General features: G+C 41.4%; 1 protein-coding gene across 4 annotated transcripts in view; it reads right to left on the reverse strand.

Annotated features, from left to right (window-relative positions):
- The window catches only part of LOC125883602 (zinc finger protein OZF-like), a 115,167-nt gene extending 91,028 nt beyond the window's left edge, over window positions 1-24,139 (reverse strand). For 3 of the 4 annotated variants that reach the window (XM_049568023.1, XM_049568022.1, XM_049568024.1), the window contains exon 1: window positions 23,958-24,139. In XM_049568023.1, the coding sequence (XP_049423980.1) occupies window positions 23,958-24,062 (105 nt within the window). In that variant the 5' untranslated portion in view covers window positions 24,063-24,139. Of the gene's footprint in view, window positions 1-16,751; window positions 17,276-23,957 lie in introns of those variants that run through there. The other variant, XR_007448577.1, reaches the window with a different exon arrangement.
- Window positions 24,140-24,543: the final 404 nt, after the last annotated feature.

Consider the following 24,543-nt stretch of genomic DNA (forward strand, 5'->3'; position numbering starts at 1 on the left):
CTTCTCCTGGACAGGTAGGCTAAGTAAAAACATAAAGTCAAATGTCTGTTTTAATTAGTGTTACAGTAACGTTAGGCACATGTCGCTATGTCAATACAATTAAATTTAATGTTACAATCGTAGCATGAGTTAATGTCCGGAGTTTGAGTTATTAGCGGGTCGGTCCCAGCAATGGGTCAGGCGTTACATTTGTGTTAGGTGAGTATTCCGGCAGCCCAGCTAACATTTGCAATTAGCATTATAAAATGTAGCCAGACTAAACATCGCTCTCACTCACGGGGAAGAGTAGGAACGTTAGCGGAGAGCAGAGGTAGAGGGAGGTGTGGCTCATGACACACTGTGTTTTGGTCTACAGGCAGTGCACAACAGCAAACCTAGTGGTGAAACGATTTCGCTATTTGCCCCTTTAAAGCTGGTCCCCCTGTTGCTCCCATTATTTCCTTCTTCCAAAACAGTGGTGAAGAACACCAGCAGATAATGTCAGGAGTTGAGTTTCCATTAAAACAAAATTTTTATGACTGCTGTGCCAAATTAATCTGAGCACACCAGGGCTGCCTCGGTATGAGATTTTCATGGTACGATAACTATCTAAGAATATAATGCGTTTCAGGGTATCACAGAATTTATATTATGATTAGTGTGAATGATCCTGTTTTGATCTATTTTATACTTCAGATTTATATTGTTTGGCATTAATTGGTGACAGAAAAGAATGAATTTCATTCTGCAAGGAAATGCTTGTCCTTACTGTGCATATGACAATAAACACTTTGAATCTTGAATCTATATGTTTTATGAAGACCCTATGTGCGCTCAAAGCTGTGGCACAAGTTATGCACTGAAATCTGGCGGAAGAAAAAATAATAAGAAAAATAAGTATGAGGAAAAACAAGTGTGTTCCTGTATGTGCTGTGCACATCAGGCACACAAATAAAATGAATCATCATGACAATCATTTATCATAATTTGTCTGCACATATGCCACATCTGCATGCACATATGAGATCACGTACGTGCTGAACCGTGGAGAGGGATCCGCACGGATCACGGATCAACAATGATCCGTTGCACCACTAGTGGACAAAGTACATCGCTTGGGAAAGAAGAATGATGCCACTACCAACAAAATGCTCAGACCAATAATCATACATTTCGCAATGCCAACTATTCAAGATGAGATATGGAAAAAATCAAGAGAGGCGAGAGTCTGCAAAGAGATGAACATTCAGTTCAAGGAGGACTTTTCAAAGGAGGATCATGAAGCCCCGATTAAGCTGTGGCACAAGGTGCAAGAAGCCAAAAGAAATGGGAAAAGAGCCTTTCTCAAAGAAGGCTACGCACTCATTGAGGGACACAGAATTGACCCATAACTGATATTTTCAGCAAGGTAATATTCAAGCACTTTGTCAAAATATACATGGTTTCATTACAAGTATATTTGATGAGAATTTAAACTGATAATACTTCATAAGACAAAATTTAAAGCCCAATAAGTTGGTAAGGTTATGTTCTAAGGGCAACATATTTCATTCCTGCATTATAAGCAAGTTAAAGACATATCGAAAACAGTTACATTATAGATTATGTCTATTTCTTTTTTATCTTTGAATGTTAGGGGGTTAAAAACAGTGTTAAGTGAAAAGCAATCTTTTTATTTTGCAAGGAACAAAAATCAAATTGTGTTTTGTTACAAGAAACTCATTCTGTTATGACTGACGAAAAGTTTTGGAAAGGTCAGTGGGGAAATTCTGCTTTTTTGGCACATGGAACTTCTCATTCAGCTGGAGTAATGGTATTATTTATTTATTTACATTTTTGGTGTGTATTTATGGTTAGAATAATAAAGCTGTGGACAGGGACATGTTTGCAAAACTAGGTAAACTTGTGAATGATTGGAAAATAACCTACACTTCAGATCAAGTAATAATGGGCGGAGACTTCAACATAGTTGAAATATGATTTTGAGATTTCAAAACTGCCTATTAAGTTGTCAGATTTCCATAAACAGGTACTGCATTACTGGAAAATGATATAGACCCATAATTTCACACCACATTGCTCCACCTTGTGGAATAATAGAACCATTACAATTAGTAAGAAAACCTTGTTTAAAAAAGAATGGTAGGAGAAAAAAGTGTTATATGTTGTTGACTTGATGGATGAACATGGCCATTTTATTTAATGTGATTCATTTGTGGAAAAGTTTCATTTAAAATGCTCTGTCAGAGTTCAGTCCAATTTGTAAAGCCATTCCGCTTCCTTTGAAACACATGACACAAAGCACTCTTACATATTCACATGTGGTTATTAAGTTGCCTGAAATAAAGATTGGCGAAGTGTATGTTGGTGATAAGAAATGTAATAAAGTCATTGGTAATGTTTTGAAATGCAAATTGTTTTCTGATTTTCAAAAGTAAGAATAATCCATAACGGGAACATTTTAATTAATAAATGTTTCCATTATCTTAAATGGCCAATTTCACCAAAAGTAAAAGACGTTCAGTTTAGAATTGTAAACAATGTTTATCCAGCTGCTGAAACTTTACGACAAAGATTTCATTTTGAAGTAAATCCTTATGTGTATTTTGTTCAAGAGAACCCGAAACTATTGAGCATTTATTTTTATCATGGGTAAATATCATATACACCATTGCAAATGAAAAACTGTCAACCCTCCATATTTTGCTTTAAAAATGAACTGAAGAATTATTTATCGTCCATGAAGATATTATCTAAAAATAATCAGTCCCTTAAAGACCTGTATGAAGTCATGTTTAAGTCTCTTACATTTTAATTTCATCCTTGCTGCTGTTCATTTTCTTTAAATCTCCAACGAGCCTATTGTTTGTTCTGCGAGCTCTCGCGAGAACACGCGACGCACTGCGCGGGAAAATACCCTGCAACACAGACCGTCTCAAGTGTTTCTTTACTCTGAGTGAGTTCAAGATGAAAACAGGAAACACGGAGACATAAAAACCTTTTTGCTTTGTTACATTTCCTTTCTCCAGATGTGATGTGTAACCAGACAATGACCGGATGATCCACGGAGCCTCGAGACTCTTCCTCGTGTCTTTAATGCGGCTGCTGTCAAGCCCTTTTTATGCATGACGTCATCAACACTCACCTCAACATCGCTGCTATCAGAGAACGGGCCTGCTGCTTGTCTTCTGGGGACCTTGTTGCTCCGGTGCTCCGGGTTCTGCTTGTCCTCCTCCATTCCGCTCCTCTACTGCTCCTCCTCTCTCATGGACTCTGATGTCCTGCTCCGGATCTCGGCGGCTCGCGTCTTCTTCTTTAACTTTTTCTGCTTCTTCTTCTTTGAGGTTTATTGGCGGTTGGCAAACGACGTCATGTTGCATTACCGCCACCTACCGGTGCGGAGTGTGGACCGAAATCTCTAATAATTAAATAGATTTTTAAAAGACACAAAAAAACCTCATGTCTTCTCAATCATAAAAATTTATTTTAGATAATAAATAGTAATCAGATTAATTCTCTGAGTTCTTCTGTAAAATATCTTTTCAGGTTTTGGATCAGTCGCCTTCTTTCATCTTCATATTTCTGACAGTACATAACAGGCTGTACTGTCTCTTCTTATGATACCATACGATATACTTTATTGTCCCCAAAGGGAAATTTGTCTTTGACTTAAGTGCTGTGCACATTGCCTGCTTCCATATAAAAAAACAAAAACAAACAAAACAATAAAAACACATGACACATAAATACACAATACATACAACAATACATCATCATACAGCATTCCCTTAAGAGGGCACCATGGCACTGTTGCTCAACCCTAACAGGCTATTTACTGTTTAGTATAGTAATTGAGATAGGCACAAAGGAGTTTTTAAACCTATTCAGTTTGCATTTGGGGACTCTGTATCGTCTTCCAGACGGTAAAAGTTCATACTCAGGATAAAGGATGTGTGATGGGTCAGATAAAGCCCACATAAAAAGTACAGTCTTTGCTGTAATGGAGAACACAGGTTGTCAATGTGGGTCTTCCAGCTGAATTTGATATCTAGGAGGACACCTAGGTATTTGTAGGAGCTAACCTGACAGATGCTTTTGTCATGGATGGGGACAGGTGTGTGAACCCCCACAGAGCGAGGGTCAAACACCATCTCCTGTGTTTTCCTCACATTCATTTGCAGATGGTTGGCATCACACCACTGAGCAAAGATCTGAACCTCAGTGAAGTACTATGAGAGACCTGTGTCCTCGTACAGCAGATGGAGAATGGCAGTATCATCTGAGAAGTTCAAAATTAAATTGCCAGGGAAGCTACTGCAGCATTCATTTGTGTAAAGTGTAAATAAAACAGGGGAACTCACACAACCTTGAGGAGCTCCCGTACTTATAGATTTAGTATCAGAGAGGGTATTGTTTACTCTGACAATCAGTCACTGTTTTTGACTGTGGCTTAGTGCTCTTAAAAACCCTTTTGTATGTAGGGATCAAATGGACTGCATTGTGGTCTGAATTTTATAGAGGAGGCTTAGATCTTGCGCTGTATGCATTTTTAATGTTCTCGTAATGTTTATCTAAAACTTTATTATCACGGGTATTACACTTAACGTATTGCTGGAAGCCTGGAAGGGACATTTCTAACTTACAGTGGTTAAAATTGCCGAGAATAAAAACAGGTGCTTCAGGTGTACGTTGCAGCTGTTGTTGAACAGTGTCTGCTATGTGGCTCGCAGCTCTGGCTGCACCACCACTTGTGGGTACGTATACAGCACAAATGATGATATTTCCAAACTCCCTGGGAAGGTAAGGGGGTCTAAGAGAGAGGCACAGCAGCTCACACAGTCATCACATCTTTATTATTTTCACCTACATTGAGCAGTGATTTCAAGTCTTGATATTATTATTTCTTCTCTCCTTCTTGTACGTCTCATTTCACCTAATTCCCTTTGAATTCTGTCAACCCTTTAAAACCTGGAGTGAAAAAAGAAACGGGAAAAATGAGCAATGAGCAACTTGGTGAAAAATGTCCCACATATTGCAATTTGTTTTTAAATAAATAAATATGGAAAATTATTTTTAAAGAATTTAAATAAAGATAAAAGCCTGGGGATAACTATAATAATAATTATAATTACATTTTAAAATTATGTTACACAAAGATTATAATTTATAAGCACTCCTTCCAGCTCATTTCCTTGTTTTGTTTTTTTTTTCTTAACAAATTTTCTTGCTTTTAATTTTCTCTTTTTTTCTAATTTCTTGCTATTTTTTGGGTAATTTCTTCTTTCATTGCTCATAGCCTTCATCCCATGTTTGGTATTAAAGAAATCAAGCCAATTCTAAACCACCGTCCTTTCCTCTCTTCCTCCCACTGCTTCCCCACCTTTCCTTCAGTCTCTGTTTAATCACACTCCTGATTTCTGTTGTTTTCTTCTCTGGAGCTAAGTGTCGTAACTACTGAATGTATCCTGTCCACCATTAATTCTTTAGACTCCTCCAGCTCTGATATTTCACAAATTCAACACTCTCTACAATCTGATTTTAACTTGGTTCAAATGGTTTTCTTCAAATAAGCTTCTTTTGAATAAAAAAAAAATCATATAATATGGTGTTTTGCATTCGACCTGATTCTTTGTCTTGAACTAAAAACTGGTGAATTAGTTTTCTTGATGGAACAACAATAGCAAAAGTTGAAGAATTTAAATATCTGGGCCTCTGGCTTGATTCCCAGCTATCCTTCAAACCTCATATCAACTCAATCTCCAAGAAAATATTTGGTTGTCTGAAATCACTTTATCGTCCTGTTGATTGTTTCTCACAAGAAGTCTGGAAAAGAACGATAATGCAATTGATATTTCCAATATTCGAACATGCTGATGTTATCTATGGGAACAAGTCTCCGTCCTCTTAATGTATTACATAATAGTCTTTGTAGATTTGTGCTCAGATGTCCAGATAGAACCCATCACTGTCTAATGTATGAGTCCTTGAACTGGCTAGCCCCCAAGTCCAGAGGGCAATTCCATTGGTCATTATTTATTTTCAAGTGTATTTATTTCAATTTCCCCTCATATTTGAAACAATTTTTAATTCGAAATTAGTTAGTAATAGTTAAATTAGTTAAGTTAAATTCTGATTTATCTTTCGTTTTCTCTCTAGGACTCATTCTATTCATACTTGCTTTCCTTTTGTTCATGTACTGTACTGTATATATCTTATGCATTCACAATTCATTGTGTAATACTGGCTGGTGGGGGGGCTAGGTTTGGGGAGCATTGTTGGAGTGTGCATGTGTGTTTAAGTGTGTATCCTTGTGTTTATATGTTTGGTATTATGTTTTGTATTTACTCTTTATTATGTTTGTATGTTTTTCTGTGGTCTTCTCTGCTCCCTTATCTGCCATCTTATGTCCTTTCATACCAACGTGCAGCAGTTACTGTTGCTATGGCAGCAGAAAATAATGAAAATACTAACAGGATGTAAACAGGCGTTACAGTGAAACCAAAGAATGAACACGTGATAGACGCTATAAAACTGTGGAGCTGATCCTGAGGAGCGTCTGAGCTTTAGTAGTGAAACTGTGACAGGAGCAAAGACCAACACCAGGAACTTTAATCCCACTGCAGAGTCTACAAACTATTTTTATTAAAGGCTGAACTCATTTGATGATATGGACATTACAATCCTCCACACAGAAACAAACAGGCTTCAACTCAACTTCTGTCTCTGTACCTCCAACAAGAGTCAAAAAGACGAAGAGCTCTGTCCTGCTCAGCCTCCGTCTTTATACAGGTGGAGCTCAGGAAGAAAAACTCAGCTGTCTTCTACATGTGGACAGACAGAGAACACATGCAAGACACTGGATAAGACATCAAATATGTTACACATGATAACATACATCATATTAATCTGGTATTTAAGTTGTTGATGATGCTCAGAGCTCAGAAGACTTTGGTGTCCTGATGTCATCAACAGGAGCAAACAGTCTGAGCTGGAAACCTGAACATTGTGGAGGGGTTTTCATGTCCCTGTGATACTGGGAGCTGTGGTGTCCCAGCCGTTGCTCCTGGTCAGGTCTTGAGAGGCAAAGTGGTCCAAGGGGAGGGGCCAGACTAACAGTGAGTCAACAGACCCTGATGGATCAGACCTGCAGCACCTCGCCATGACACACAAACAGATTCCCCTTCTGGAGGCAGGCTAGAGAGGGCAGCTGCACACGGGACCAGCAGCTCTTAAGAATGATGACAAACCAAGCTGTGAATCAACAAGTGACGTTGAATTGGGTCTTTATGACGCTGCCCAGCGAACTAATGACTATGTTCAGGAACAAAACAGAATACATACTGAGACTCAGGCTGACCCAGTCATGATAGTAGAAGAGCCACGGCCAGCACCAGTGCCATCTCAAAAACAGGGACTCGACATAGACATAGATCATTTCCCCTATAGCACACAATCTTTAAAGGTAGAATCTAACGTTGGCAAATGTTCCCATCGTGGGCACACAGTCAATGTAGAGACAGGGGTTACTTATCCTGATCCCAGTGCCGCAATGCCATTACGTATGACAGAATACTCAAGCTACAGAGAGCAGAAGCATGAAGCATATTTCAGCCCAGTCAGACCACCAGAGAATTGCAGTGATTTACCTGCAGACACTCACCCCCTTGATGCACTGCAGCCACCAGCCCCAGCTCCAGGTCAGCATTTTCAGACCTATCCAAAACTGGAGCCACACCCACAGTCCCCCATAACACATACCCATTACTGTTCCAGCCCTACACGGGCCCAGTATGAAGGTAACCAGAGTGTGTCTGATCTAGTTAAATTTATGGCACGGAGAGAGGTCATCGCAACAGGCCTACTGCAATTTGATGATCGTCCAGAAAACTACAGGGCCTGGAAAGCATCTTTCTTTAACACCACAGAAGGCCTTGAGCTTGCAGCTAACGAGGAGATGGATCTCCTAGTCAAGTGGTTAGGTGCAGATTCAAGAGAACAAGCAAAACATATAAGAGCTGTACATGCCTATGACCCAGTGAAAGGCCTTCAGATGATTTGGCAGAGGCTGGACGAATGCTTTGGGGCACCTGAGATCATTGAAAACACGCTACTTAAGAGAGTTGATAGCTTTCCTAAGATTACAAACAAAGACTGGAAAAAACTGACAGAACTTGGCGACCTGTTGTTGGAACTCCAAGCCGCAAAATCGGAGGAAGTGCTTTCCGGCCTTGCTTATCTAGATACAGCACGGGGCATAACCAACATAGCTCAGAAGCTGCCCTTTCACCTACAGGAGAGATGGATGATGCTAGGCTACATGTTCAAAAAGCAGCATGCAGTGACCTTTCCCTCATTTTCTGTTTTTGTTGACTTCATAACAGACCAAGCAAAGATGCGCAACGACCCTAGTTTCCTTCTCACTCCCCATCCACACCACACAAAGCCAGAACACATCAGAAATGCAATCAGAACAGCAGTCTCAGCCCATAAAACCAACGTCTCAACAGATAATGCAGCTAGTGACGATGCGCGGAGGGCCCACATTGATCCAGCTAAGTTGTGTCCCATTCACAAGAAACTGTGAGAAGTTCATTAAATGCAATGAATGTGGTAGCGAGAAGCATCACTCTGCTCTACATCCAGAACCCCTCAAAGTCTCAGTAAAGGTCCCTTTCCCTAGCGAAGACAATGGCGGGGAGGAAAGCAATTCATCTAACGAAGTGTCAGCCAATTGCACTGAAGTCTGTGGTGGCAATCTGAGTAGTAAAACCTGTTCAAAAATTTGCCTTGTGAAACTATTTCTGAGCGGCCACCAGGAAGCAGCAATCAAGGTGTATGCTGTCATTGATGACCAGAGTAATCGTTCACTGGTTTGGTCTGAACTCTTTGATGTCTTCAAGTTGGACAGTGACATTTCCCCTTACCGTCTGAAAACTTGCGCAGGGGTGGCAGAGACAAGTGGGAGACCAGCACATGGCTTCCAGGTCAGTTCCATGGATGGACATGTCACCCTCCCTCTTCCTACTTTAATAGAGTGCAACGACATCCCCAATGACTGATCAGAGATCCCCACACCACAGGCCAGACTGATCCCAGAGCTTGACCACAATGCTCCAATCATGATGTTACTTGGCCGGGACATCATCAGGGTACATAAGGTGAGGGGACAGATAAATGGACCACATGATGCTCCATTTGCTCAAAGACTTGATCTGGGTTGGGCCCTAGTTGGCAACGTTTGTTCAGGCGGAGTCCATAAGCCACCATATGTCAATGTCTTCTTCACCAACACCCTGGAAAGTGGTAGGTGATCACTGTTTGAGCCCTGCCCTAATACTTTTCGTGTAAAGGAGAGTGTCTGTAAGATGAAGGACCCTGGGATGCATGCCGCTGTCTCGGCTAACACAATGACACAATTCGAGAACACATGTCATACAGAAAATGATATCTTCAAGAGAACTGAAGACGATGAAAGGCTAGCCCCTTCCATGGATGATCTGACTTTCCTCCATATCATGAAACATGAGCTCTACAAAGATACAGACAACAGTTGGGTAGCCCCTCTCCCCTTCAGACCTCAGAGACGACATCTGCCTAACAACAAAGAACAGGCCTTGAATCGCTTTAGGTCATTGCAACGATCTTTCTCAAGGAAACCTGATATGAAAGGGCACTTCTTTGACTTCATGGAGAATATATTGCAGCGAGGCCATGCCGAAGTAGCCCCTCCACTCAAGAAACAGGAGGAATGTTGGTACTTACCACTGTTTGGGGTCTACCACCCAAAAAGGCCAGGCCAAATCAGGGTGGTCTTTGACTCAAGCAGTCAGCATGATGGGGTGTCTCTCAATGACATACTCCTCACAGGCCCCGATCTTACCAACAGTCTCCTTGGGGTCCTCATGCGCTTTAGGAAAGAAGCAGTGGCTGTTACTACAGATATACAGCAGATGTTCCACTGCTTCATAGTCAGACCACAAGACAGGAACTTTCTCAGGTTCTTCTGGTATCAAGACAATGACGAGAGGAAGGACCTCATTGAGTTTAGAATGAAGGTCCACGTCTTCGGGAACAGCCCTTCCCCCGCTGTGGCAATTTATGGCCTCAGACAAGCAGCAAGAGAAGGAGAGGCCAAGTATGGAGCAGATGCTCGAGAATTCGTGGAGAAAGACTTTTATGTTGATGATGGCTTAAAATCATTACCAACTGCTGCAGCTGCCATCGATCTCCTCAAAAGAACACAAGAGATGCTGGCTTGTTCCAACCTGAGGCTCCACAAGATCGCCTCAAACTGTAAACAAGTCATGAGTGCTTTCCCCAATGAAGATCACGCCAGCGGTCTGAGAGACTTGGACCTGGGCTGTGACGCATTGCCAGTTCAACGCACTCTCGGAGTCACCTGGGACCTCGAGAGCGACACATTTACGTTCCAGGTGTCAAGAGAAAAGAAGCCATTCACCCGCCGTGGTGTCCTGTCTATCGTGAATGGCCTATACGACCCCCTTGGACTCGCTGCCCCAGTTATAATCCAAGGCAAGGCCTTACTTAGAGACCTCACAACAGATGCCAAAGACTGGGACTCACCTTTGCCCATTGAAAAGCAGGAGCAGTGGGAACAATGGAGAGACTCTCTGCAACAGCTCCAAAACCTTCATATTCCCAGACCTTACACCCAAGCTTCCTCTTCCACTGCTCTAAACAGAGAGCTTTGCATATTCTCGGACGCCTCTGTCTTAGCAATAGGTGCAGTGGCATACCTGAGGGTCTCAGACTCGAATGGAAACCTCCAGGCAGGGTTCATTCTGGGTAAGGCCAAGCTCGCCCCACGTCCAGACTTGACCATTCCACGCCTTGAACTCTGTGCTGCTGTGTTAGCTGTCAATATGGCTGAACTCATAAAATCTGAGATGGACATCAAATTTGACAAAGTGACATTCTTTACCGACAGCAAGATAGTCCTCGGTTACATCAATAATGACAAGCGGAGATTCTATGTCTTTGTGAACAATAGAGTCCAGAGAATTAGGAGAAGGACTCAACCCCAACAGTGGCATTACGTGCCAACTGATCACAATCCCGCGGACCTAGCCACAAGATCTGTCCCTACAGCTCGCCTTAAGGACACAACATGGCTCACAGGCCCACCATTCCTAACTCAGCCTAACCAGACATCAAGTAGTGAGGACACGTTTGACTTGGTAGACCCTGATGAAGATATAGACGTGCTTCCTAAAGTGACAGCACTCAGCACTACAGTCAAAGAAGCTCGGCTCGGCACAGGCCGCTTTGAGCGCTTTTCAACATGGATATCACTACTTCGCAGTGTGGCACACCTGATGCACATTTCTCGCTCTTTCAAAAGAGACCTGTCCCCAGAGTCTAAAGACTGCAAGGGTAGGCATCACTGCGCCAGAGCCTGTGCTGCGAATGAGCTAGCACGAGCCAAGACTACTATTGTGATGGCTGTAAAGGAAGAGGCCTATGCAAGAGAATTCAAGTGCATAAAGAGAGGTGAGAACCTATCCAAGGATAGCCCTCTCTCTGCCTTGAGTCTATTCACTGGTGACGATGGCCTCCTCAGAGTTGAGGGACGTCTTTCTAGAGCAAACATTGGACACGATGAAATGAATCCCATCATAATCCCAGGAAGACATCACCTGACCAGTTTGATAGTGAGACACTATCACGAGCAGTCTCAACATCAGGGGCGACATATAACTGAAGGTGCTGTTCGCAACGCAGGTTTCTGGATTCTGGGGGCCAAACGATGTATATCCTCTCTAATCTTCAAGTGTGTCACGTGTCGGAGGCTTTGTGGGAAATGTGACGTGCAAAAGATGGCAGACTTACCCCAGGACAGAGTCAGCGTTGAGCCTCCATTTACATATGTTGGGATTGATGTGTTTGGGCCCTGGGCTGTCTCTGCTCGTCGCACCAGGGGAGGCCATGCTGACGCCAAGAGATGGGCAGTGTTGTTCACCTGCCTAAGCATAAGAGCCATCCACATTGAAATCATAGAGAGCATGGAAACCTCTAGCTTCATAAATGCAATGAGACGCTTCATTGCTGTTCGTGGTCCAGTAAAGCAGATATGATCTGACAGGGGTACCAACTTTGTAGGAGCATGCAGAGAACTGGATATCCCCTCCAACCTTGATGAAAACAAAGTAACCAGGTTTCTTGCAGAACAAGGCTGCTCTTGGGTTTTCAATCCACCCCATGCCTCCCATATGGGGGGTGCCTGGGAGCGGATGATTGGAGTCACGCGGAAAATCCTGAACTTAATGATGCTTCAGATAGGACCTTCAAGAATGTCTCATGAGGTCCTTACCACCTTAATGGCCGAGGTGACTGCTTTGTGAACTCGAAGCCTCTGGTACCTGTCTCCTCGGATCCAGAGGATCCTTTTGTCTTGACTCCATCGACTCTACTTACCCAGAAACCTGGTCCATCCCCTAGTCCTCCAGGCGAATTTGATGAAACCAACCTTTACAGACGCCAATGGAAACAGGTGCAAAGTCTGGCAAGCACCTTTTGGGACAGGTGGCAGAAACAATACCTGTCTACACTTCAGCCAAGAAGAAAGTGGCAAGCTGAAAAGCAAAACATCTCAGTCGGGACTGTGGTACTCATGAAAGACTGTCAGGCCAAACGGAATGAATGGCCACTAGGGCGCATCACCAAAGTGTTCCCAAGTGAAGATGGGAAGATCCATAAGGTGGAGGTCAAAGATGCGGGCAAAGAGGGCATGAAGTTGTTTTTAAGACCGATAACTCAATTAGTGGTACTTCTTCCCGCTGAGTAATGATAGAACAGTTTCATCTTATGTTTACAGGATTATGGTATCCTAGGAGATACCAGGCGGGGAGTGTGCTTTTCATAGCATTTAAAAGTAGTTAATGTTCATTGTCACTTTAAGAGCGATTGTTTACTGATGACATCATCAACACTCGCCTTGTAGTGCAGGAAGTGTTGCAATTGGTTTGAGAGGAGGCCTCATGGAGTGAGGAGCGAATCTTCATTGGTCTTTGCTACATTTCATGCCCTTTGGAAGCCACTGTCGGTATGTTTTTCGATTGAAATATGTCCTAAGTTACTTTTGATGGTCGTATTGAGAAGTTAATGTTGAGTTTAATCTCTTTTTCTGCTTTATCCCACCATGCTGATGTTAGCATACTAGCTCTTGAGTAATTATGCTAGCTGGATAAGATATGCTTTATTAGTAGCTAAGTGCATAATATGTTGCTAGTTATTTAGCCTGTCTCTGAAACACAGAAATGTTAATTCATTGACATGCTGAATGTACCATGCAAGATTTATTAATGATGCTCAGTGAATTTCTTTGTGTTTTGTAGTTTTACCCTACTTCTGATTGCCAATAAACGGAGTTGAGCCAGACCCTCCAGCGTGGTAATTTAGGAGAGGAGTTATCTGTCTGCCGGTCTGTGCAGGGCGTACAGAGGTGGCAGAACAATGGCCATTATATGTATATTAATTTCTTGCATAATAGAGCTCAACTCATCAACCTTATTCTTTAAACTACAAATGTTCAAGTGTGCAAGTCTTAAACCCTTTTTGGTAGTTTAAGCATCTTTGCAAAAAGAAATAGTTAAAGATCACACATACCCGTATAACCTTAATCCAGCCTTTGCTGGGTTTCTTTATTACAATAGTTCATTTAGCTCCTCCAAGCTCCTGATGCATAAAACTTTAGCCTGTTCTGGATTTCCATTCAGTTTGACAAATACCTTACAGTTGTGGGTCCACGTAGACTGCAGCTTTCCCTGTTTCCTCAAGAATCTTGCTTTTTTTGCAATGTCAGCATTTCTTTTGATGAGATGCTCATTTAGATATAATCGGTGCCCTTTAGCTTTCTGCCCTCTTTGAGTAGGTGAACTTTTTTCTTTCTACTGGCAAATCTGATAATGATGACATGATTGGCTACCCTGTCTGTCTTGTTACCTACAGGAATTGTGTGACATGCTTCTATTCAATTCAATTCAATTTTATTTATAAAGCCCAATATCACAAATCACAATTTGCCTCACAGGGCTTTACAGCATACGACATCCCTCTGTCCTTATGACCCTCGCAGCGGATAAGGAAAAACTCCCCCCAAAAAAAACCTTTAACGGGGAAAAAAAATGGTAGAAACCTCAGGAAGAGCAACTGAGGAGGGATCCCTCTTCCAGAACGGACAGACGTGCAATAGATGTCGTACAGAACAGATCAGCATAACAAATTAACAGTAATCCAAATGACACAATGAGACAGAGAAAGAGAGAGAGAGAGAGAGAGATAGAGAGAGATAGATAGATAGATAGATAGATAGATAGAGAGAGAGAGAGAGAGAGATGCAGGTAATGACAGTAGCTTACAACAACATTATTGTAAGTAATAATATTATAATTATAGTTCTGGCTACTGCGGTACAATATGTTGAAAGTATGTATTAATATCTGGCAGTATACAAGTGTGACAATAGTCATATGTGTATAATAACAGTAGAAGTATGACTAATGACTAATGATGGCAGCAGCAGCAGGAGGCATCTGGCAGGACCACGGCAGCAGCACAACCACACACGTCACGCTGTCCAGGCACCGCTGCGATATGAGTTAATCTGTCTCTATCGATTGAGATGTTTTTCTCTTGCAGAAGGGCAGTCATTAAGGCTTCAGTTGACTCATCATGTCTGTCCTTATCTTGTCGGTCTTCTCCCTCCACCGCTTTGGAATATGATTTTGGTTTGATTTTTAGTCCTGTCATAATAACATCATTAATTCTTGAGTACTGCTCCAAGTCCAGCAAGCAGTTCTCTAAAGAGTTAATTCTGTTCTCCTGCTCCTCATTCTACTTCTTGATTTCACTTATTTCATCATGGTTCATCATGGTGCTCATCTTATTTGTCATGTTGGTAATGTCCTGAGACATCATGTTTACCACATTCTTCAGGTCTTCTATGCCTTTCTTTAGCTCTTCTGTAGCTGCTAAGGCCTGGTGGTGGAAGCTGCTAAGGCCTGGTGGTGGAAGCTGCTAAGGCCTGGTGGTGGTAGCTGCTGTGGCCTGGTGGTGGCTACAGCTGAGGCTGTTGGCTAGTCTGCCACCAGGGATGACAGGCCTAGTTCCAATCCACCAAATATCACCTTTAGACTTCACAATCCACAGCCAAAAATCATCAAACACCAGGTCTCACCAACCAGCAGTGAATAAAAGAAGAATTTGACAGCAGTCACAATCTCTTGTTTATGTGATATCTTGTATGTGGTTGTGGTGCATATATTCCCTGTCCTCTCTTTCAGGAGAGAGCATCAGCCATTGTTCATCTCTCTCTTTCACAGTTCCTCCTCGTCATTTGAGTTTGTCTATGTAATCAGGAATTGGGAATAAATCTGGTATTTCCTACCCCCTCTGTGCCAGAAGAATTCTGCACACCAATTGTTCAGGGGTCAGCATATTTAGCATTTGTGCTCCTTGTATGCCCATTACAAGGTTCAGCTTCTTGTCCATTGCTCTCTCACACCATTTCTTCCATTTTCAAATTTACTCCTATGCCCATTACAGGTTCACTTGTCCATTCTTCCACTCTTACCAGCATTTTCAGTCATAAGAATTAGTACTATCAGTAAAATTATCCCTGGTTTAGCCAAAATGGCTCCCCATTTTCCAAAAATTTCCTCTAACCCATCCCACTTGATTCTTCCCTATTCTCTACGCCATGGCACTGGTTTCAGTGCATTGCTGACCTAATTGCTTAAGAATTTCAGATTTTAACACAAGAATTACTCAACTGCTAAAATCCAATTTAAAGCTTGCCTATTCTACCACGCCATGGCACTGGTTTCATGCAGTTGCTGACCTAATTGCTTAAGAACTTCAAATGTGTAGTATCTCTGTTGGTTGTAATCACACAAGAATTACTCAACATTACAAAAACAACTTGTTATAAGGAGCCCTTCCTATTGCGAAATCTGACATCTGGTCAACTGTTTCTAAGACCTTTTGCAACTGACATTATTTTCACATTTGATATAGAACAATACATTATCTGCCTCTACATCAGCTCTCACACATGGGAGTCCTACAGGGAGGAACCTGGTGGTCCAACATAGGGTTACAATTGAAATAAAAAGACAGATAAAAATAATCAAAGACAAAAGTAAGATATCAACACAGCTATCAGGGCATGGGGAGGAAGCAGTAGGAAGATGTTTGCCTGGCCCTGAAAATGTCCAAAACAATGCAGGGTAAACACATTTGTGGGCTTTAATATCACTACCAACATCGGTCACATCAGGGCGGGTTCTCTCTGGTGTGAACACGTTGGTGGATCTTAAGGTCATACCATTCGATAAAAACTTTCTCACACTAGTCACACCATTACGATGGGTTTTCAGATTACTTAACCATTTGAAAGCTTTGCCACATTGATCACAGCTGTACGGTTTCTCTCCTGTGTGATTGTGTTGATGGACTTTCAAGTGTTTTGAATGTGTGAAAGCTTTGCCACATTGATCACAGCTGTACAGTTTCTCTCCTGTGTGAATACGTTGGTGGTTTTTTAAGGACCCTGACAGTGCAAAGGCTTTGCCACATTGATCACAGCTGTACGGTTTCTCTCCTGTGTGAATACATTGGTGGTCTTTTAAGGCCCCTGACCGTGCAAAGGCTTTGCCACATTGATCACACCTGTATGGTTTCTCACCGGTGTGAATATGTTTACGAGATATTAGGTTTCTGATTTGGGAAAACTTTTTCCCACATTGATCACAGCTGTACGGTTTCTCTCTGTGACTGCGTTGATGGTCTTTTAGGTTACTTGACCATGTGAAAGCTTTGCCACATTGATCACAGCTGTACAGTTTCTCTCCTGTGTGAATTCTTGGTGAGTTTCAAGGGACGTGCGTTGTGAAAATGCTTTCCCACATTGGTCATAGCAGTGCGACTTCTCTGCAGCGTGAACACGTTGGCGACTTTTTAAGCTACGTAGAGTGGTGAAAGCTTTCTCACATTGATCACAGCTAAACAGTTTTTCTGCTGTGTCAGTGTCTTGTTTTTTTGAGGTCCCTGACTCTGTGAAATCCTTCCCACTTTGGAAAAAACTGGACAGTTCCCCTTCAATGTGAATGCGTTGATGGGCTTTGAGGGCACTGCAGCGAAAAAATGTTTTCTCACAGTGGTCACAGCTGTATGGTTTCTCTCCAGTTTAAACTCCTCGATGAATTTTTAAAGATCCAGATGTTGTGAAGGATTTGTCACGGTGGTGATGTATCAGTTCCTCTCTTCCTCTCTGTTCCTATAGCAACAAACAGAAAAAGAGTTAATGAGTTGTCACGGTGCAGCGAGCCAACTAAAACCATAAATAACATTTAATGCATGTCTGCGAAACATAACCCACAATGTCTGACTAATGCATTACCACCAACAAATGTTATGATAAATAACTTACAGAATAGTTTTTATTTAGGTTTTGACTTTTTGATAGGAATTGATACCAATACTACTTATCAATGCAACTCTCACTAATACTTCTCTCCATAATTTAGTGGTTTAGTGGTTTTGGGTTGGACCTGAGATTCTTGACTTGTGCTCATGTCTCCCCCATGACTGTACAGGCTAACCGCCACACCAAAGTCTTTTCTCATTTTATTTAAATATTTATCAGCTACTTTTCATAACACACATAAACCATTTGTCATAAATCAGATCCACTGTGCAGCACTTATTCAGAAAAACAATGTGACTTTTAAAGGGGCAATAAGTGGAAATTCATCATTTCTCGATTGAAGGAATTAAAAAAATTGCTATGTGAAGAACTAGAAGTGTAATTTCGTATAGCATGACGTCACACACCCTCTCTCTGTGTTGATCTCCAGCCCCAGCCCAACGTCCACTTGAAGACAACCAGGATCCGACATTACCTCTAAAGAAACAACGGTTGTTGGCAAAGAAGTTGTCGGAAAAAGAAAGGGGACAGAACCCAGATTAACATTGGCCTTGCATTTCCAAGGTGGAGAGCACTGCGAGAGCTAAAGGGGCTACAGTTTGACTCGGAGCTAGCTCTTCTTCTCCTGGACAGGTAACGTTAAGTAACAACATAAAGTCAAATGTCTATTGTAGTGTTACAGTAACATTAGACACGTTACACGTTAGACATCGCTATGTCAATACAATTAAATTTAATGTTACAATCATAGTATGGGTTAATGTCCGGAGCTTGAGTTATTAGCGGCTCAGTCCCAGCAATGGGTCAGGTGTTACATTTGTGTTAGGTGAGTATTCCGGCAGCCCAGCTAACATTTGCAATTAGCATTGTAAAATTTAGCCAGACTAAACATCGCTCTCACTCACGGAGAAGAGTAGGAACGTTAGCGGAGAGCAAAGGTAGAGGGAGGTGTGGCTCATGACACACTGTGTTTTGGTCTACAGGCAGTGCACAACAGCAAACCTAGCGGTGAAACGATTTCGCTTTTTGCTCCTTTAAAGCTGGTCCCCCTGTTGCTCCCATTATTTCCTTCTTCCAAAACAGTGGTGAAGAACACCAGCAGATAATGTCAGGAGTTGAGTTTCCATTAAAACAAAATTTTTATGACTGCTGTGCCAAATTAATCTGAGCACACTAGGGCTGCCACGGTATGAGATTTTCACGGTACGATAACTATCTAAGAATATAATGCGTTTCAGGGTATCACAGAATTTATATTATGATTAGTGTGAATGATCCTGTTTTGATCTATTTTATACTTCAGATTTATATTGTTTGGCATTAATTGGTGACAGAAAAGAATGAATTTCATTCTGCAAGGAAACGCTTGTCCTTACTGTGCATATGACAATAAACACTTTGAATCTTGAATCTTGAATCTATATGTTTTATGAAGACCCTATGTGCGCTCAAAGCTGTGGCACAAGTTATGCACTGAAATCCCGCAGAAGAAAAAATAATAAGAAGAAGAAAAATAAGTATGAGGAATAACAAGTGTGTTCCTGTATGTGCTGTGCACATCAGGCAAATAACAAATAAAATGAATCATCATGACAATCATTTATCATAATTTGTCTGCACATATGCCACATCTGCATGCACATATGAGATCACGTACGTGCTGAACTGTGGAGAGGGATCCGCATGGATCACGGATCAACGATGATCCGTTGCACCACTAGTGGACAAAGTGAACAAAGGGACAAAAGGGAAAGAAGAATGACGCCACTACCAACAAAATGCCCAGACCAATAATCATACAGTTCGCAATGCCAACTATTCAAGATGAGATATGGAAAAAAATCCAGAGAGGCGAGAGTCTGCAAAGAGATGAACATTCAGTTCAAGGAGGACTTTTCAAAGGAGGATCATGAAGCCCCGGCTAAGCTGTGGCCCATGGTGCAAGAAGCCAGAAGAAATGGGAAAAGAGCCTTTCTCAAAGAAGGCTATGCACTCATTGAGGGACACAGAATTGGCCCATAACTGATATTTTCAGCAAGGTATTATTCAAGCACTTTGTCAAAATGTACATGGTTTCATTACAAGTATATTTGATGAGAATTAAAACTGATAATACTTCAGACAAAATTTAAAGCCCAATAAGTTGGTATGGTTATGTTCTAAGGGCAACATATTTTTATTTTGCAAGGAACAAAAATCAAAATGTGTTTTCTTACGAGACTCATTCTGTTATGACTGACGAAAAGTTTTGGAAAGGTCAGTGTAGTAGGGATGTGAAGTGACTTTTGACTTCAAGTCATGATGCAAAGGTCCCCTTTGGCATGGAAGTACCTTAGGGCCATAGAAATAAATTTATCCTTAGAGAAAAGTGAGATCACATTTTGTATCTAAAATACGCACATTTTTTTAAAAAAAAATGGCCATACTTGAGAGGCCCATATCTTTGCTTCCGTTATAGCTATAATGAAAAATCTGGTGTCAAAGTGTACATGTTTGGGGTCAAGGAATCCAATAAAATAGGTTCCAAGACTAAAAAACAATAATGATCTCCTTACCATGACAATTGAAGGTAAAATATGCAATTTTTTATTAGAAAACACATGCCAAAAACACAGTCCATTCACAACTTAATAATAACTTAATAAATAACAACTCAAAGTGTTGAATTCAAATAAACACAAGAAGTTTGTGCTCTAGAGAAAGGATCAGCACTCAGTGAATACCTCCTCAGCCCTATGATAAGTTATCATGGCAAGGCTTAACTACACAGACTAGTAAGCAGTGATAACTAACATGTCTTTGGGGACATAGGGTGGGAACCTCCTTTCATCAGTGTTTTGTCTAGTTGGTCCCACGACACCTCCAGGAGGCTAGACAGTGATCTCTGGCGTCCAAGAGACACTCCCCTAATGCCAGGTCTCACTGCTCCCCACACCAACCCAATAACCTCCTTTACCTTACTTACACATGGCTTTCTCAGCCCAAACAGCACTGCCACCTTCAACCAAACCTAGGCTCCGTACATGCGAGCTCCAGGTAGAGACAGTGCTGATACTACCTTTCCTAGCACATTCACCATACTCTATTTCACACGCTACATAGCATAACTACAATATAAGCTAAAGTTAAAGGAGATAGAGAAGATAAACTCACAGGATCAGCAAACACACTCATCTTGCAGCATGGTCTCAAACAAAAGGGATTCAAATAGGCTACTCCCACACTTAAATAACCTTCCTCTTCCTGGATTTCCTCCTGAGAGAAAGTGGATCTCTCCACCTGATCTCAAGGAGTTATGTACCCTGCTTAGTTGTTCCCCCTGCTGGCCCCCAACTGACATTATTTCTTCGCTTCCAGATCCATTGGCTTGCTCTAACTGCTTCATCTGACATTTCATTCATTGTCTTCCTCAAGCTCTGTGCCCACACTCTGAGTTCCCCCAGGAGCGAGACAGCTGATCTTACTATGAATCCCCTACACCCCACTTCCCAGCCAACATTTGTATGTGGGGCCCAAATGGGTTAAAACATGGGCCCTATATGGGATTCTCCATGGGTTCCATAATGGCCCCATTCCATTTGCCCACATGGTTGGGTTTAATCATGTGGGCCCCACATAGGTTATGCTAGGGCCACCTGGATACCAAGTGGGTATGGGCACAAAATGGGCATCTTATCTGGGCCCTTATTGGGTGAACCCACCCATGTGTGCTACTGGCACGGGGCCAATGTGGAACCTGTGGACAATCCCACATAGGGCCCATTTTCACGGCCATTTACAACTCACATGGGCCCCGCATACAAATGTTGGCTGGGTTCCACTGGACAAATCCTAGTTTTCCATACTCGCTGCTCAGCTTCTGCTCCGAAGTCTGCACATCTAAGCTTTTTTCTTTCATAGACTTCTTCCACTGAGTCTTCCCAAGGAAGTGTCAGCTCAGTGAAATAAACTTTCCGTTGACTCACTGACCACAACACTATATGAGGCCTCTGCTTGGTACAAACTATTTCCTGGGGAACAACAAGCTTTCCCCCTAAATCTACTTAAATTTCCATTTGGCATTTGCATTGCCTGCAGCTAAACATTTCAACACCTGGTTATGTCGCCATGTATATCAGCCTTGTGACAAGCTAACTTTACAGCCTGACAAAATATGCTTTAAGGTTGTGGTACCTGAAGACAATGAGCATGATGGGTCCTCATTTACCCACTAAGCTTCCTCTTCTTTCCACTTTCCCAATTCAACCCCTATCCCTGTTTAGCCTGGGCCACTACCTTTGCACCCCTTAATATCTCCTCCTGTCTACGTATCTGTTCCACGACCAGCTTTCTTTTATCTTTGAGACCTGCTTTATTCCATACCGGTTTGCCTGAGCCAAGCCCCAGGCCTCCCCGGTCAAACTGAACATTACCTACAATCTCTGCATGCCTAAGAGCTGCCTCTGCCTCCTGAACTGCCGATCTTGGGTTCCACTTCCTCTCCTTGGTTGGATTTGGAACCACACTCCTAACTACCACGTCCTTACTCCCAGATAACAAGAGCTCTGTCCTGTCCTGATTTGCATAGGCTACTGGTCGAAATCTCATGCCACTTAGGACAAATGTAATGTACAGAAGTAGCTGCACTGCTTGAATACAAAATTAAAGTTTTTAAAGGAAAAGATAAGTAAAGTCACTCTGATGACACATTTTTTTTGTGTGAAATGTGCATATTTACCCCCAACTGTCATGGTAAGGGCAAAACTGTTGTTTTTTTTAAATTTGAAACATATTTTATTGGATTTCCTGACCCCAAAAATGTACACTTTGACACCAAATTTGTCATTATAGCTATAAAAGAAGCAAAGATATGGGCTCTAGAGTATTTTCGACGCATTGCCGGCCATTTTTGAAAAAATGTGTTTATTTCCGATACAAAGTGTGATCTCACTTGTGTCTTAGGATAAATTCATTTGTATGACCCTAAGGTACTTCCATACCAAAGGGGACCTTTGCATCATGACTTGAAGTCAAAGACCTATTTTTTGGGCTTAACCTCCCTACTAGTGGGGCGATTCTGCATTTTTTGCACATGGAATTTCTCATTCAGCTGGAGTAATGGTATTATTTAAAAGGTTTCCAGGCATGATAATTGACAATAAAACAGATGCATAACGTCATTGGTTAATGGTAGCAGTAGAGATAAATGGCAAACGTCACATTTTAGTGTGGATTTATGGTTAGAATAATAACGCTGCGAACAGGGACATGTTTGCAGAACTAGGTAAACTTGTGAATGATTGGAAAATAACCTACACTTCAGATCAAGTGATAATGGGTGGAGACTTCAACATCGTTGAAATGTGATTTTGAGATTTCAGAATTGCCTATTAAGTTGTCAGATTTCCATAAACAAGTACTGCATTACTGGAAAATGATATAGACCCATAATTTCACACCACATGGCTCCACCTTGTGGAATAATAGAACCATTATAATTAGTAAGAAAACCTTGTTTACAAAAGAATGGTATGAGAAAAAAGTGTTATATGTTGTTGACTTGATGGATGAACATGGCCATTTTATTTAATGTGATTCATTTGTAGAAAAGTTTCATTTAAAATGCTCCGTCAGAGAGTTCAGTCCAATTTGTAAAGCCATTCCGCTTCCTTTGAAACACATGAAACACATGACACAAAGCACTCTTACATATTCACATGTGGTTATTAAGTTGCCTGAAATAAAGATTGGTGAAGTGTATGTTGATGATAAGAAATGTAACAACAAAGTCATTGGTAATGTTTTGAAATGCAAATTGTTTTCTGATTTTCAGAGAATAATCTGAAAATAATCCATAATGGGAACATTTTAATTAATAAATGTTTCCATTATCTTAAATGGCCAATTTCACCAAAAGTAAAAGACGTTCAGTTTAGAATTGTAAACAATGTTTATCCAGCTGCTGAAACTTTACGACAAAGATTTCATTTTGAAGTAAATCCTTATGTGTATTTTGTTCAAGAGAACCCGAAACTATTGAGCATTTATTTTTATCATGGGTAAATATCATATACACCATTGCAAATGGAAAAACTGTAAACCCCCGATATTTTGCTTTAAAAATGAACTGAAGAATTATTTATCGTCCATTAAGATATTATCTAAAAATAATCAGTCCCTTAAAGACCTGTATGAAGTCATGTTTAAATCTCTTACATTTTAATTTCATCCTTGCTGCTGTTCATTTTCTTTAAATCTCCAACGAGCCTATTGTTTGTTCTGCGAGCTCTCGCGAGAACCCGCGACGCACTGCGTGGGAAAATACCCTGCAACACAGACCGTCTCAAGTGTTTCTTTACTCTGAGTGAGTTCAAGATGAAAACAGGAAACACGGAGACATAAAATCCTTTTTGCTTTGTTACATTTCCTTTCTCCAGATGTGATGTGTAACCAGAGAATGAGCGGATGATCCACGGAGCCTCGAGACTCTTCCTCGTGTCTTTAGTGCGGCTGCTGTCAAGCCCTTTTTATCCATGACGTCATCAACACTCACCTCAACATCGCTGCTATCAGAGGACGAGCCTGCTGCTTGTCTTCTGGGGACCTTGTTGCTCCGGTGCTCCGGGTTCTGCTTGTCCTTCTCCTCCTCCTCTCTCATGGACTCTGATGTCCTGCTCCTGATCTCGGCTCGCTTCTTCTTCTCCTTCTTCTTCTTCAACTTTCTCCTGCTGCTTCTTCTTCTTCTTCTTCTTATTGGCGGTTGGCAAACGACGTCATGTTGCATTACCGCCACCTACTGGAGCGGAGTGTGGACCGAAATCTCTAATAATTAAATAGATTTTTTTTAAAAAAACACAAATAACTCATGTCTTCTCAATCATAATAATTTCTTTTAGATAATAAATAGTAATCAGATTACTTCCCTGAGTTCTTCTGTAAAATATCTTTTCAGGTTTTGAATCAGTCACTTTCTTTCATCTTCATATTTCTGACAGTACATAACAGGCTGTACTGTCTCTTCTTACCCACAGTGATCACATCTCTGTATTATGTTTACATATTTTGAACAGTAAATCCAGGTCTTGATATTATTATTTCTTCTCTCCTTCTTGTATGTTTCATTTCTCTGAATCCCCTTT

Source organism: Epinephelus fuscoguttatus, linkage group LG23 (genome assembly GCF_011397635.1).
Source record: "Epinephelus fuscoguttatus linkage group LG23, E.fuscoguttatus.final_Chr_v1".
NCBI classification, from domain to species: domain Eukaryota; kingdom Metazoa; phylum Chordata; class Actinopteri; order Perciformes; family Serranidae; genus Epinephelus; species Epinephelus fuscoguttatus.